Source organism: Brachyistius frenatus, unplaced genomic scaffold, assembly GCF_029030835.1.
Source record: "Brachyistius frenatus isolate BFR_SWC_R1_liver_20210118 unplaced genomic scaffold, ASM2903083v1 Contig_40, whole genome shotgun sequence".
In the NCBI taxonomy this organism is placed as follows: Eukaryota; Metazoa; Chordata; class Actinopteri; family Embiotocidae; genus Brachyistius; species Brachyistius frenatus.
The window spans coordinates 2,362,405-2,379,593 of record NW_027210639.1 but is presented as its reverse complement, the minus strand read 5'-3'; the positions used below and the strand labels follow the sequence as shown (position 1 = coordinate 2,379,593).

The following is a 17,189-nucleotide window of genomic DNA, read 5'->3' as shown; positions in this document are numbered from 1 at the left end:
AACAGTTGTTTAGTTTCCTTTTATGAGCAGTGTGAATATTTGGTTGTCTGACTTCTTGTTTGAGCATGGTACACTGCTGGTTGGGTCCAGCCTGTTGGTGTGTATTGGGGCGGGTCTTTCACTGCTTAGTAGTGCAGGTGGGTGACCAGGGCATTTGACGTTGGATGACTGGCTGCATCTCTGGTGCGTCTTTGACAGTTATTCTGGTACCCAGCTTTCATCAGACAGGCCTTTGTGTGTGTGTGTGTGTGTGTGTGTGTGTGTGTGTGTGTGTGTGTGTGTGTGTGTGTGTGTGTGTGTGTGTGTGTGTGTGTGTGTGTGTGTGTGTGTGTGTGTGTGTGTGCGCACGCGCCACCTCACCTGGCACCTCCTCAGCCTGCAACACACATGCAGGCAATTGTGCATTCAGACAGCAAGTATATGCACACACCTTTATGCACTCATACATGTTTAATTTCACATAGGGCTAATCTATTCCACTGACACGCATTTCAAAAAAGGTTTATGACTTTAAGCTTCAGTACACATTATCCAAACACAATGCTTGTAAATCAACTTCAATTAAGGCCACTGAGTCATTGTTTTTTATGTCCTTGTTTGAAAAAAAATGCAGACATGCTCATATAAATTTAAACATGGTTTTCAGTGCTTCAGAATGGTTACAAAGGAAACATTTTCTCTTTAAAATGTCTGACTTATTAAAAAGATAGTCCCCTTCTGTATAGAGCGGCAATAATTTGTACAATGAACTTGTGTTGTTGTTATTTAACCTTTCTGAGTTTTGTTGCATTGTTAAATCAGGGAATGTAGTTGGGACGTGCAGTGGAAAGTTGTGCTGAAGAAATTTGATTTAGTACAAAGTGGTACATGGTCTGAAAAGATTTTGTACCTTTGGATTAGCAGATAGACATACAATCAATTAGAAACAATTTAATAATTGATTAGTTAAATAAGTTTTGGAGAAAATATGCCATGAAAGAACACAAACATCCTGCACACACTAAATCGTAATGTTTTTGCAGTTACACCAATTGTCAGGTCAATAGCACATCATACACCACTTGACAGGTTTTGCCAAAAATTCAAAAGTGTTGAATCTTTTCTGTGACCTTTTTAATTTATTAAAAAGAGCTCCTGATTCCAATAAGTGGTTTGCAGTGAGCTGAGCACCAAGAAGGAAGAAATACAGACAATATCAAATTCTATAAACAATTCTCACACCAAAAATTTGGGGTCAGTATATGTACAGCATACAACCTACTTTATAAGTATAAAAGTACCAGATTTGTTACAAGCAAAACTGTCAGTAATACTTCGCTGGTCCAGTCGGGTTGTTAAAAAATTTTTTTTAAATGTTTTTCTGAGTTTTATATCGTTGTAAATTGAATGTCTTTGAGAGTGAACTTTTTATACAACAAAAGAAGCAATCTTTCAGAAGTCACTTTGGGTTCTAGATGCTTTTGATGTCCTTTTTTAAACCATTTTCTAACTATACATGGACTGACATTTAATCAGTCAATCAAAAAAAAAGTTTAGATAGATAATTAAAATATTCGCTTATGGTAGCCTGTATGGACATGATAGTTATAGATATGCGTTTACACCCACACACAGAAACACATTGTCTCCTCCTTGACTAATGGTGCTGACTGTGTCTCTCTAAAGATGCTGTTAAATCTCACTTGTTGGTACAATTTTGATGAAACTTTTTCATGAGACCACACTTAAGGATTCTGATTGGCATTGAAGACCCAATCAAGATATGTCACTGGGAGCTCTCGACCCTCAGAGAGAGTCGGTCTGTCCTTGACCTGCGAGGACTGACGGCGCTCTTCCATTTGTCTTTTGACTGTGTGTCGTGTGTGTGTGTGTTCACATGCATTTGACCTCAACCAGCTGAGTACCCCACAGCCTGCCTCCTCGTCCTGCTGCCAACGGAAGGGGTCTGGTCTGTGCTCGGACCAGTGCCAAGCTGTGCGTGTCGGACGGTCAGCACCACACTGTGTATCTGGTGCCAGAGAGGGTCGCAGCTTGTACCCAGTGTACTACAAAGCCGGTTAGTGGCTAGTCAGCAGTCAGTGGCAAGACAGAGAAAAATAAAGGCTCTAATATTTATCTACTTTTTTCTGGGCACCTGGACTCTGAGGGTCAAATGGATTTGAAAGCACCATTTCACTGACAGTATATCATTATTATTACTTGTACAAGTGTAATGCGATGCACTCTCGATGCATATCCAATACATAAGCTTGGAGTAAAAGGCCACGCTGAGGCATTCATCTACACCTGCTTCTTTCAAGGACTGACTCACATTTCAGGATCGCCACTGGACTTGTACTGGAAAAAAATGAAAAGTATGATGACTTTTTTCTCCATCGATGTACTGTGTATAAATGTCCACATACCCACATTCTTCAAATATTGTTCATAAATAAGCCGTGTGAGAAGCCTTTTATCCTTGATAGAAACAGCACAGGATAACAACGGATTCCATCTAAGGCTGGCATCCAAGTCACACACACACACCTACACACATACAGTACACGCACATTAAAAGAAGAAGCAGATATTCATAGGTGGTATGAAAGAGTAATACAAATATTGGCATGTGCACATATTCTGAGGACTACAGTTCAGGGATTGAACATCCATTCACTTTATAAAACAGACTTGTGTTAGTATCTGGAAACTGTGTTTCTAATTGTGATTGACATGGAGCCATCCAAATATGTCAGTACAGCACCATATATCTTATTTATTCTTTTATACTGTACTTGTAGCAACATGTTAGTGACCATTAGCGAGGCTGCACACTCGGGCTGCCTGGTTTTCTTGTGGTGTAAATGGATTATATTAAGGAAAATCTATTGGCTTCTGAAGATGCGATATAACAGCAATATTCTCACACTTTACCACTTAATGTCAAAAGACCTGTGCCACCTGAGTGACAGGTGTTTTAAGTGTTGGTAAAGATAAATAATGCTTTACTTGCATCAATAGTTAAAGTAATGAAAATACAGTTTGGATGCCACCAAATACAAATTCTTTGTCCTCTATTAATTTAAACAAAAATATTAGTGACAGAGTTTCCTGTATTTTGCGCATAAAGATTTTTTTTTAAAGGCAGATATGTCTAGCACAGGCCTGTTTTCATACTACAAACATTTTTATGAACATATTGTCGATAATTGAGTCACATTTCTGTGTTTCATTGTTGTGTGCGAGTAAAGGCTTAATGAATTTATGATGTGAACTGTGGTGCATTGTGTTGCTCGTGTGTGTGTGTGTGTGTGTGTGTGTGTGTGTGTGTGTGTGTGTGTGTGTGTGTGTGTGTGTGTGTGTGTGTGTGTGTGTGTGTGTGTGTGTGTCTGGTACTAACTCATCCGGCTATTAATTGTGTTAGCACCGCAGCTGTTTGCATTGGCCAGATTGAGAGCAGCGCTACAGGGCCCTTCTGCTTCTCTCCACTGGGATGAGCTTCCAGACCTCCTCATTCCCACTGATCCATCCATGCTTTTCCCTTTTTCTCCGTCCCGCTCGGTCTCTTCTTCTTTTTCTCACTCCGTTCCTTCTCTCCCTTTTGTTTTATATTTCTCTCTCTCTCTTAGTTGATTGACAGGCTGTTAAGCGCAACAAGAGGGAAACATTCCTTTACTTGTTATTATCTTTGTGGGCTGGCAAATAAATGACATATGTGCTCTCTACCATCCCCCCCCCCCCAACCTTCCCTGAATGTCTGCACAGAAAGGCATAAGAGACCGTGTGTGTGTGTGTGTGTGTGTGTGTGTGTGTGTGTGTGTGTGTGTGTGTGTGTGTGTGTGTGTGTGTGTGGGGAGTGTGATAGACCTACTGGTTAGGACCTGTGTTGAGGGCAGGTGTCTGACCATTTCTCCCAGACATGGACATCCACTCTTGGCCACATGTGAAGTGTGCCTCAGAGATCATTCCACAAATTAGAGTGATGAATGAAATTAATTGTATCAATTGACCACTGTGTCCAGATTGTGTCTATACTTTAATTCTTGAAAAAAATAAATATATAACTGTATCCATGTTATTGATCATTATTGGATTGGAACCAGCAGTCTGCTGTGTCAAAGAATTAGTGTATTCGTATTTTCTAGCTTGTCAAACCAAGAAAGATGAAATTTTAAATAACCAGAAATCTGTTTATACTTGACCATAAGGATTTTAAGCCCCAGCAAGTGTCCTACACTATTGTATTATAGGAGTTAGCCCCCCCACCCCTCTCCCTACGAACATGCTCAGTATTTGTCGGACAGCTCCTCTGACCAGAAATGTGGCCTCTGTGCGTGTCATGCCTGTCGGACCAACCTGTCCTTTGGTTATGTGGCTGGCTCGGCCCAACAGGTTGCAGTGGCTCCAGCCTCGGCTGCCCATCTGCCCCTGGCATCTGTCCTCACATCTGCCTCTCCGTGAACGGCCAGGGGACGGACTCAAGGAGAGACTCCCCTCTAACCGCTCTGGCACTGATGTCCAGGGAGGAGGTGGAGGTCCTCTCTTACTTTGCCAAAAAAATGCTCAACAAGAAGTGGAGATCCGTCAGCCAGCATGGTAGAGTGGCGACTGGGCTACGGATAACGAGTGTTTTTATTTTCTTTGGAGCATTTTGGCTTTAAAATTTTAATTCCCTCTGTATTCCACAAGGAAAACCAACTGAACAAACATTGCATACATTTTCATTGTGAATTCACTATTTATAATGTCCTGACATTATAAATGATTGTGCAATCATTCTAATCAAATTAAATAGTTACAGACTAAATTTCTATATTTATGGACAGGATCCGATATCCATATTTCTCACGTTGTACATTGTTAGAATATTGAACACTTGCTGGCATGCAAGATTAGCTGATGTTTGTAGATTTTGTTTTCTTTTAGCAAAGGCAATGTTAAAATATAGTTTGATTTCATATATGAACTGTATTTTTTATACCTGACTTCATAAATAGATGAACAAATTATGTAAGTGGAGACCAATATGTTGAGTAAATTAAGCCATGAGGACACGGACAGCGAAAAGGATTTGATGGTTATGAGGCTAAAGATGCATTAAATAAGCAGCTTGTGTGAAGTTGATTTCACACATTGACTCGGAGTTTAGCAGGAAACTGATGTTCTGCCTGATAAGAATTTAAGCAGGTGAAACTGGTAGCTGTTTCAGTCGCCTCCAGTGGTGCTGCATGTATAATAAAGTAGGTTGTATAGTGTACAGAGTGTCTCGGCCTTAACCCCAGTATCTTTAGTCAATAGTTTAACTTGCCTTTGTTAAGTCTACAACATGATGGATGGGCAGATGGATTTATCAGGAATAAAAAGTGATATAAATATGAGAATGAAAAATATTATATGTACCACTAAACTGTAGGATGACACTGAAGTTGCAAAAAGGTGTTGACAAAAGACAAAAGTTGATTTCTCATTTCATCATCTTTCTCTATAGATTTCAGTTTTTTTGTGTCCTGCTTTTCTTTGTTTGTGTGGTTTTGTGTTTTTTCTTTATGTTAGAGATCCACTCTGACCTTAATGTTCTTTGACTATTCTCCTTTCTTTTACTTTCTTTTCATAAGTTTCTTTCACTGTTGTTCTTGACTGTCAAGTTTATTTATCTAACGCATTTATACACAACAAAAGTTGATTAAGGTTCTGTACAACTTTAGATAGAATTAAAACAAATCGAATAGACATGAAAACAATGAAATTGTGAACTGTGTTTTCATGGTGCTTTTTTTTTCTCAGGGCTCCACGTTTCAAGGGCTATCAACAACAAGACAGTCAGGAGCTTCTGCACTACTTACTGGACTCCATACGAGTAGAGGAAACTAAAGTGAGTTTACGTACATCACCTACACACATGTATTCGACGGTTGTTTGAAGGTCCCATATTTTGAATTTTTCTGGTGTTTTATGTGAAGTATTTAGATCCATAAAAAGATTAATTTTATGGTTTTAACTACCAAAAACTCAAGTCTTTAAGGCACTTTGATATCAAATACACTCTCTTCTGATTGGCTGATTTTTGTTTCCTAAACGATGCATGCTCCAGCCAACCACAGGTTTTCTTCAGTCTTGTAGCTTTCTAGCTCCGTGACTGAGTTTTCGTTCACATAAAAGGTTGAACTGTGGGCTGTGCTGAGGGCAGACTTATGATATGACCATTAGTTTATGACATCGCAAACTTACCAAAGTGCAAACACCCAAGTTGCTGAATATGGGCGAGCGTTTAGATTTTTTTTTCATGGTATGTCCGTAGCAGTTAGACCTCCAGAATACATTTGTTGTCGGATCTTTTGTCAAGTTCTTTCAAAGATTGTTTTAATTTTAGTTTTTCTTAACAGAACGGTACTTTAAATACCCACAAAGTACTCCTTCATACTTCTGGTGTTTTTTAGATGTGTCTATATATGCGTTTCCAACATTTAATAGAAGAAATTGTGCAAAACTTGGGGACACTCTATAGTAAAGCTTGAGGCAATGGGTTTAGTTTTTATAATACTGGTAGTTTCATTAACCGTCACAATAGTTTTATGTTAATCACTATACAGTATGTCAATATGCTAATGTTCTAAACTAAGATGAATATAATACCTACTAAAGATCAGCATTTCAGCATCAATATTCCTGCATATAGTTCGAAGCACACAAGCCTTAGTGCAGACTATCAGAGCTGCGATAGCATCTGATTTAACAAATTGCATTTTGTTTTTTAATTTTGCTTGAATACTGAACTGAATACCTTTTGGTTTTATGAACTATACTGAACACTTGAATATGATGAAGAAACAACGATGGTGGTTCACTCACGCATGCTAAAAATATTTGCAATTCTGTGCTTTTCTTGAAAGCCATTGATCTGAGCACACGGTGAAGGCATTTTTGTCGCTGGCATTTGTTGCCAGTCATATCGACCCTCCACTTGTACAATATATTTAATGTTTTAATCCAGTTAAGATTTTGAAATACATTCTCTGTCATAATGTGAAATGCTAGCCATGTTTTTGGGGTTGATCTGTGCACTCACATAACCCCATGTCAATATTAATGTTGGATATCCAGTTTTCGTGTTTAAACCTTATGGTGCCATGTTTTTGGCAAGTATCGTGACCCCCACCCCATCTCAGAGCAATTAGGAGACCCCGCAGCAGCCCTTTGATGGGCCGAGCTGGCCCCCGTGGCCCCACCAGTGGCAACGTGAACCAAGGAGGAGAAGTTAGCGGGTGTGTTTAGTGGTCAGCCCCGGGCCCAGGAGGGGCCACAGGCTGAGCTCCTGGCTCCCATTCAAACTTGTGAACACTGACAGTTGTGCCACTTAGGGAACTTGCAAGTGGCACGACCGGCATCATTGTGTGATCTTGGGAAACCCACAGCTGCTAAATGAGCTCCAGGGCCGTCCCTTTGTGCTTGAGGGTCGCCCACGGCCCCCTCCTGTGCTAACACACACACACACACACACACACACACACACACACACACACACACACACACACACACACACACACACACACACACACACACACACACACACACACACACACACACACACACACACACACACACACACACACACACACACACACACACACTCATCAGCCTGTCTCCCAATCCAATCAAGGAGGTAAAGAGGGAGGGGTTACAGCCTCCTCTGTTCATTCAGTCAGAAACTCATATAAAAGCACATTCAGAGATACAGTGGCATCTTAGTCCGGCATTGTTTAATATTTTTCAAATGAATACTTACATCATACCACTTACTAACTTTTCTTATAAAGACAAAAACACTTGTATTATTAATCTGTCTTTTTACACAGGAAAAGCATCACTGCTATGGTTAATCCATACCTGGAATAAACCTTTTCATCTCATATTTACTGTGTGTGAACAAGCACATACATGCAGTACAAATAGTGTACACACACTAACTTGTGTGTGTGTGTGTGTCAGAGAGGGACTGGTATTTTTGCAATGGGTGAGGCCAACCTTTCAGAGGCCTTTAAGTGTTTGTGTTGATTGGCCATTAGTATCAGAGATCTGAATATGCTAATTTGGCCCCAGTCAATTATCACCAATTAGCTGAGACAGTAGGTATTACTCTCTCAGGGCATGGACTGTCCTTCTTCACCCTGTCTTCATTTTAATTTCCACCCCTGCACACTTGTACCAGCAACCCGCTTCACGCCCCCCGATCCCTCCTCCCCATGACCCATCCCGTGTGGGACAGTGCACATTGCTACTTTGGGGTGAGAGAGGGAGCATGGGGGGGCTACTGGTAATTAATTAGTAAGAGAGCCACAGCCAGGTCTGACTGTGCTCACTAAGTGGGGTGCAGACTGGCCGGGTTGGGATTACCAGGGCTTTTTGACCTAAATAGCCAGTCCAGTGCGTGGGTCCCGGGACAATGGGGGCCGACTGGTCTCGACTCAGACATAGGCCATGGCCAATTATCTATTGATTGGTGCTTTACTGTGACTGTGCCTCTTCAAAGCCCTCTCACCAACCATGTCACCTTCAATAAGAGCACCCCATGAAAAACCTACACACACACAAACATGCACACGTAATTAAAGAGCTTCATGTGTTAACATTTTTAGACAAGCACAATAATTATTTTACACTAATGATGCTTACCTGTCTACCTGTCAAACTCAGCTGCAGGCTAGATTGTGATATATCACTAATGGATGTAATAAAGACAAAGAAAAAAAAACAAATAACAAGAAAAAAAAAACAAGTGAATTTTAGTTACAGAATTTATATAATTAATGTGAATTAATGAATGTCACTTTAAATTTAATTTGTTGTATTATTTTGTGGGTTTTTTTGTGCAGAGAGTGAAAGCAGGAATTCTGAAGTCTTTCAACAATCCCACAGAGAAGACAGCCGATGAGGAGACCAAACGCCAAGTCAAAGGTTGGTATGAACACTGCACCAGGCAGAAAGCCAAGATCAATAGTCCCATCTGGTGGCAGTTAATGGAAATACAGCTCAGACAGTCATCAGCCAGAGGAGGAGAAAGCAGTGAACTCTTTGTTGGATGAACCCTCTCGTTGCACATACAAATTTTAATATTATCAATGCTAATCATTTGATTCTGTTGATGACTCTACTTCCTGATTTTACTTGTCCATGTTTTGCCTTTTACGCTTTGAAATTAGATCATCTTGACAGCAAATATCACTGCAGTTTAAGAAAAAATAGTCCTGCATCTGAGAGGTGTGGTTAATGACATTTTTTGACAGCTCTCAATGTGCTCCACTAAATTATTTTAAATCACACCACTCACCATTTTATGGCTAAGTTATAGTGTTTAATAATCAGATTTTTAAAGTAAAACTCAGTTTATAAATGAACATAATTCACATGTATGATTAATTGAAAACTGTCTCTTTTTCTCTTCAGCGTACGGAAAAGAAGGTGTGAAGATGAACTTCGTTGATCGCATCTTTGTAGGCGAGCTCACCAACACCATTATGTGTGAAGAGTGTGAGCATGTAAGTGTGTGTGGCTGAACTAAACCAAAGGATCTGAATAGTCATTGTGAACAAACCAAGCGTAGCTCCGTGGGTTGTCCTCGGTGAAACTGATCACAGGTCAAACATTTACTCTTTCGTCAACCAACCAACCAACCAACCAACCCAGACAGAAGTTTCTTTTTAATAATGTAACCCAGTAAAGATCTGTTGTGAAATACTTTCCACTATTATTGTTTCATTTTATTGATTAAAACACAGCAGATTGTAGCACAGTTTCCAGCAGCACTGGTATTTTTCATTGCAGTCTTAAACTGGCAGATATTTGTCACTAAGCTGAATGTCTGACTTTGATGGCCACAACCAAAGAATGATCCTGCACTGAGAAATAGGCCAGAGATAATGGAAGAGAAGTCAATGGAGAAAAAAACAAATGAAAATCACTTCAAGGACCAGCTCAAACACCAACTGCTCACAGCCGGCATTTACAGTATAATGTGGGCGCTCAGTTTAACAAAGTAAATACCACTAAAGGAATATCCTTGAAGGAGGAAGGCACCAGGTGTGAAGCTGCAGAGGAAAAAGCACAGAGACGCAGTCATTTCACAGATCTCCTCTCCTGCACTTGCAGAAAATCTGTGGTAGATTTTGACGACTGAGGAAGAGGATGAAGATGTATATTATGACACTGACGTGTTTGTTAATTCTCTTTCAGATCTCCACAGTAAAGGAGGCCTTTATAGACATCTCATTACCGATCATAGAAGAGAGGGTGAGCTGCTCCAAAATACAATCACTGTGAAAAATGTTGAGATAATGATTCATTCTTTGATACAGTTAAACGAATACTGCAGTTTTTTTCATCGATTGCCAAGGCGGTGTTACATTTGTTTGCATGTTGAATTGTTTCAGCAGATTAAGTCGATCAGCACTTGACCCGGAGCTTTATACGAGTCCACTGATGATGCTTTGTTTTTGTTCTGCTCAGATATCGAAACCTTCCAACCCTGGTAGGCTGGGGAAGGGCAGCCGGGAGCAGGACACCCATACAGCTCACAATGACCAGGTCCTCTCAGCTGCTCAGTCCACCAACAGAAACACCAGAAAGCTGAGCGGACAGGTAAGAGAGCTGTGTCATAAGAAAGTAATATTCTTTTAACTGTTTATGCTTTTTGCTGAACATAATTTTCTGTTGTTATAGTTTTCTATTAGTCTTCTTTGTCTGAAAACTGATTCACATAAACACGTATCTGCAAACCCCCAGCCACACATGCATTCATTTCACATCAGTTTCTGTTTTTCTCCTCCTTTGTGCAAATTCAGAAGAAGACAAAGTCGGGCTCTTTAGATTCTATAAAGATCAATGCAATGTAGTCCGTAATGTCAAATTCAACATGGTGTGAAAATAATAAATATCATCCTGGAGACCTAAAGGAACCTGAAAATATTCACATTTAAGAAGCTGGAATCAAATAATTTTAGCATGTTTACATCAAAAAATGACTAAATAAAAATAGTTGGGGATTCTTTTTCAATCAGGTCATTTATTAATTGAATAATATTTGCAGCTCTAATTCAACCCCTAAAATATTTCATGTAGATGACACGTCCAAGCCAGTTTTGACTCTGTTCAAGTTAAAGCTGTACCCTCATAGATCGAGCACCAAAGCTCACACAGCATTTGGCCTGTGGCGGTCTGCGTTAAGGTCCACAGTTTATTTTATACAGTTTATAATGTGAAGGACTGTTTACTGCAGTGTGTCACCAAACTGTCTGTCTGTCTTTGTCTTACATTAGTGTGGGCGGTGAACAATAACATTTCTATTCCAGTGTCAGACTCCTGCTTTACTTACAGAGCTAGTGTCGCTCTTTTAGCCTGCAAAAAGCTTCCTACAATCCAATGTGCCACTTAAACATGGTCTCTCTAAACACAGTATTTAAATTAGAGTTTAGTTTTACTGACATATTGAAATGCTCTGTGTATGAAAACAAAATGTCATTCCTCAATCATTGACCACAGTGCTGATAGAATAGAAATTTAAAGACAGTAAAGGCAACAAGCAAAGTAATGTCATTTTTGAAAGATCACAAGTGTAAACGTGACACAGTATTAAATTAAAGAGCAGCAGTCTTGTATCAGAAGAAGTCTGAAAATCAATGTGCACAAGATATTTAGGTAAGCAATACTGTAAACAAATGATTATGGCTTATACATGCATATAGTGCTGTGGGTTTAAAGGCACGGAGGGTTAAAGTATCATGTGAGGTCATAAATGTAGTGAATACACAACTGTGGTATTGGGAGGGCTTTTATTCACATTTTAAGATATGCAAAAAAAGAGTTAGAAGAACGTCAGGGTCAAGGTCCGACAGGTAAAACTGGCAGTCTGCATCTCTGAAGGGAGATGAAATGTGCTTGTCGGTCTTTTCCACAGAAGCAGCAGAGCAGGAGGTCCTCCAGCTCCGTGGAGGAGAAGGGAGCAGGCTGTGGTCCGGAGCGACCGGAGGATGAGGGCGTCGCCGGTGGATCAGCGCGAGGCGTCTCAGTTTGTAAGATGGCGGCTGCCGGCAGCCTCTCGGATGGCAGCGAAAGAGACTCGACTGCTCAAGACAGCAGTAACGACGCTGACAGTGAGGCCTCCGAGAGCGAGTGGGCCCCACGCACCTCCTCCTCCAGCCACGGCCACATGTCCAACCCGTCGTCCGCCTCCACCCTCACTCCTTCCCCTACGCCCGTCTCCACCTCCTCTCCCTCGTCATCATCCTCCAACAGGCAAGGTGGCGCTGTAGAGCAGCTAGTTACTGCAGTATCTAAAGTCAACCTGGGCTTCAGCTCCGGGGACTGCTCCGCCTCCATACACTGTTCTCAAGAGGAGCAGGGAGACACACAAACCCGAGATAATCTCCACCACCAACACCACCAGGGGGCGTTCCAGGCCCTGTCCCACAGCTACACACCCAGCTCCAAAGAGTGCTCCATCCAGTCCTGCCTGCACCAGTTCACCTCTGTGGAGCTGCTGATGGGCAACAACAAGCTGCTGTGTGAGAGCTGCACCGAGCGCAGGCAGAAGCAGCTGCGCAAGAGCAGCTCAGCAGGTGAGACAAAAGAACATCTGGAACCACGGAGCAGAAAGCTTCGAGGAACAAACCGGTGCTGTCTACCTGCTAATGATTAAGATGGTGCGCTTTCATTACAAAGTTGTGATGAAATGCTCAAGTGTACTATATGTATGCTGATGATACAGTCCTCTTAGCAGCTCACTGCAGCATGCCCTCTCTGATTGGCAATTGCTTTTAAATGCAAACAAAACTATGGCTATACTGTTTGCACCCAGTAATACCAAGGTTCCTTCTCTCTATTAACACCCTTCAATCAATCAATCAATCAAACTTTATTCATATAGCACTTTTCAAACAGGTTAGTGCAGTTCAAAGTGCTTAACAGATGATTGACAGGCCAATAATAAGACAGACAGGTAGACTTGTAGTAACAATGTAGAAAAACGTTAAAAAATAATAATAATAATAATTTGAAACCACTGAACACCTTGAAGGTGTTGGTATTGAGTCTGCACATTCCTCTACGTTAAAACTCAGAAACTCTGGTTACGTCTGGTTCCAGGCTTTTACCCTCTTTCAGCTTCACTCTGGTGATTAGAATCTGGTGCCATTTGCGAATGTGTTTGTCCCTTTACTAACTCCATCCACTGTTTCATGCTGCTTTGAGATACATTTCATCCCTGCACATTGTACACTTTGGTCAGATGGTCCTCACTTGCTGTGTGCAGGCTGCAGCACTAGTATTTTTTATTTTTTTTATTTTTAATTTCACTTTATTAATCCCCAAGGGGAAATTTCTTCGCTACAGCAGGGGGGCTCTCAGGGGGGAGCTGCTGCAACAGGCTGCCACTAGCGCGGCGCCAGGTAACCTGACCTGAGGTGCATGTTTTTGGATGATGGGAGGAAGCCGGAGAACCCGGAGAGAACCCACGCAAGCACAGGGAGAACATGCAAACTCCATTTATGTATCCATTAATACAGGAGCCCATTCTGGCAGACTGCCCATCACATGCTGTTAATTTGTATTTGTACAAAATACCTACGATCTCTGGCAACACTGAAAGGCACCTGTGCAGCCTGAGGCTGGAAAAGTGGGTCTAATTCATCAGTGATTATGGTCATGGAATAATCAACAGGCAATGCGGTGTCTCTCATCTCTCCGACAAGTTTTAAACATGATACAATGCTAGTTAAGTTTGTCACACTTTCTGTGTACATTCAACCTCCTCTGTGACATCTGTTATTACTCTGTACAGCTTGTAATGTCTTGTGCTGTATTATATAGTATATATGTAAGCGACATGCACTTAAAGTGTATCTTAACTGCCTTCTTAGCCAAGTTAACAATGAAAAAGAGATATTATCTCTGGGTTTTTCACCTTTTAATGTACATTTTATTATTAGATCACAGGTTGACTAAAGGAAAGCCTTGCAGAGATTCTACACACAAAATCCACCTTTTCATTTTCCAACATCTGTTGATGGCTTCACGGTTGGCTTTACAAAGTCACTAGTTTTGTACTACATAAAACACCTTGGATGTCGGCAGCTTCAATTCATCCCAGTTACAATATATGTGAACAAACAGCCGTTTATTTTCTGGGGGGGGGGGGAGGATCAAAACATCCATAGAAACGTCTTGGTCTGCTGTTGCAGCCGTGTCCGCTCGTCTGCTCTCTGAATGTTCTCTCAATGCTCAGCAGTCATATTGCTGCTGGTATGGTTTCCATATACAGCGAGCATCTCAGTCCTTGACGGAGACCTGACCCTGCACACTTCATCAGCTCTCACAAACTTCTTGCTGGTGTCTTTTTTTTTTTTTTTTCTCCAAGCACACAGGGGCACCGAAGTTATGAAGCCATTTTTCATCTGTTTTAGTCTAAATTGCTCAAACTTTTCTTATGACCAGAATTCATGACTTTGATCGTATGAATGTAGCAGAATGAACGTTTAAACCTGATATTTCTGTGTTTTCTTTTGTTCGCATGCGTAGACAAGAAGGTGGAGAAGATTTACACCAGCGCCAGGAAGCAGATACTGATCTCTTTGCTGCCTCCTGTCATCACGTTGCATCTGAAACGCTTCCACCAGGTAGGCAGCCACAGCCTCCACCTAATGAAACAAACATTCACTTGTCATATTTAGCGATTGAATATGTATCTCAATCAGTGACACGATGAGGTTTGTCAGCCTTAATGCTGAGTATACTTATGTTCTTTTGTTTCTGTACGTTAAGGCGGGGATGAACCTACGAAAAGTGAACCGTCATGTTGACTTCCCTCTGATCCTGGATCTGGCGCCGTTCTGTTCTGCATCTTGCAAGGTATCATGTCATCACTTCTTCTGCTGGGATCAAAATCAACCAAAGTGAACTCAAGTGAAAAATATTCCGTCTTTGGGTTTTTAACAACTTTCCTGCATTTACTGATATTTGACTTTGTTATGAATGTCGGTTGGTACTTGTCTTGTCGACCTGCATCTCCGTACTTCCTTGGCTAGTTTCCCTTTTTGTTAGTCTTTTTCTCCTCATGTTTTGCTAGAACCTGGCAGCCGACGAGCGTGTCCTCTACAGCCTTTATGGGATTGTCGAACACAGCGGCTCAATGCGCGGGGGCCACTACACCGCGTATGTAAAAGTGCGCACTCCCCAAAGGAAAACAGAACAGCACCACAAGAACCTGTCAGGTCAGGGGTCGGCTGTCTTGCGCTCTTTTAAGACCATTTATTGATTTTCTTTTTTGTGTGTGTGTGTGTGTGTCTCTGTGTTTGTGAGGTTCATGAGGGCGGTTGGTATTTGAGCAATAAAGGCCGGACTCCCTGTAACCTTGAAGATGTTCTTTGCAAAGGACAGGATGAATAGAGCTCTTTGTGTTCTATAGAGCCCTGTTTCCTCTTTTTCTTTTTCTCCTCTTTTCAAGGAGAGGGTCCACATTTACAGAACATGACTGAAATGTAGTTGAAAAACTCAAGGAAGCGGTTGTCCTTGGTGCTGACAAGCTTATGTGAGACATGGACATGATTACGATACCACATCGTTATAATGACATCTGATAGAATACTTCGAGCATGTGACTACTATTTTGCCTTTTTAACATCTACGTTAGATTAAAGTCCTTTCTAAGTTACTTGGTTAAGTGCAACATTCTTAGTTTAATCAGATCAGGTATGTCCAGCTCTTGGACATGTTTGCCTACAGTAGGTGTTACAGTAGCCAGTCCCCAGTAGATGAGTACAGAACGATGCTTTCCTCTTGCCTGTTCTTTATTTCAATACTTTTTCATGACGCCCGCACAGGATGAACTTTGTGCCTCATGATGCCGACTGTGTGTGTTTTTAGGTGCGAGGGAGGCCAGCAGCAGCTGCCAGGGCCAGTGGGTGTACATCAGTGATACCACCGTTCAGACGGTACCGGAGTCAAGGGTACTCAACTCTCAGGCATACCTGCTCTTCTACGAGGAGATGTTGTAATGTGACCAGCGAAAGTACTTTTCCCGACACATCTGTTTTGCTTAGTGTTGTTTTTGACGAAGCCTGTACGCCTCCTCTAACTGTACCCGAGTGGCTGCTGGCAAGAAAAGGGAACGACTTCATTACGTACTTGTATTACTTAAACTGGCCCCTCTAAATATCTTGGATATCTAAAAGATTTTAAATGTATTTTCTGCTTTACAGCCCAGATTTAGTTTATTTTTCCCATTTTTAAAATCCTCTCCTTTAAAAAGAAATCAGGAGGAAAGAGTGTTACTGAACACGAGCTGTTGAAGATTTACAGTCGATCTCGGTCACGTGCCCGAGACATAAACTGCATGATGGAGTTTGAACAATAACTAAATGGAAACGAGAAGAATTATCGCATGCTGAACTGCACCATGCACTGAAGAGTTGATGTCAATTGTGTGTATGAGTGTGTGCGCACACATGTATGAGAGAAGGAGTGCGTGAGAGACAGGCGAATGTAGTTTGGAGGTGCTATGTGGACCATTTTCACATCAGTAAACCACAGAGTTTGTCACATAGTTGTATCAGTTAACACTCTGGACCATCATGAAATCAGACCCCTCACTAAAGATTTAACATTTTGATGCAATGATTCAGATTTGGTGAGCGTGTTGTTGATGATAGATTTGAAGAGAAAAATGAATTTGCACGTGTTCATCGTCCACATAAAGAGATGGACACTGATCATGAAGACGAGAAGAATATAATTCGGAGTTTATCAGAATTATGTCGTACATGTTTGTACACGCCGTCATAAAACCAGTGGCCACTAGCTGTTTCAGACTTGGCCCCATTTCTTTATGACAATACTGTAGTAAAACCCGGTGGTTGATATTTCCATACTGATTGAAACTGCTGCACAAAGCACCTTTTAAGGAGTAGAACAACCCTTATTTTACAGCCTACTTTCAAATGGATTGTTTTCTTCACATCAGAATGTATAAATGTCTGACTATCAGTGAAATGTATTTGCCAAAGAAGAGTTTTGCAGCTGCGAGTCCGAGCAGAGTTGACTTCGTCTAGAGCTTCTTTACCATGCGTTCTCTCAAGTTTTAGTTTTACAGTGTCGTCGCGCAAACAGACCGACTCCATGTTTATCGAATCAACAAAGCACCTCGTCTGCCTTCATTGTATTTCGGC

The 17,189-nt window shown here is 41.3% G+C and overlaps 1 protein-coding gene across 3 annotated transcripts in view; it reads left to right on the top strand.

The window, feature by feature from the left end:
• Nucleotides 1-16,814, top strand: part of usp45 (ubiquitin specific peptidase 45) — a 34,416-nt gene extending 17,602 nt beyond the window's left edge. For all 3 annotated transcript variants that reach the window (XM_069702125.1, XM_069702126.1, XM_069702127.1), the window contains 10 exons: nt 5,764-5,851; nt 8,850-8,931; nt 9,421-9,512; nt 10,207-10,263; nt 10,480-10,611; nt 11,927-12,587; nt 14,545-14,642; nt 14,788-14,874; nt 15,092-15,236; nt 15,889-16,814. In XM_069702125.1, the coding sequence (XP_069558226.1) occupies nt 5,764-5,851; nt 8,850-8,931; nt 9,421-9,512; nt 10,207-10,263; nt 10,480-10,611; nt 11,927-12,587; nt 14,545-14,642; nt 14,788-14,874; nt 15,092-15,236; nt 15,889-16,019 (1,573 nt within the window). In that variant the 3' untranslated portion in view covers nt 16,020-16,814. The remainder of the gene's footprint in view (nt 1-5,763; nt 5,852-8,849; nt 8,932-9,420; nt 9,513-10,206; nt 10,264-10,479; nt 10,612-11,926; nt 12,588-14,544; nt 14,643-14,787; nt 14,875-15,091; nt 15,237-15,888) is intronic.
• Nucleotides 16,815-17,189: the final 375 nt, after the last annotated feature.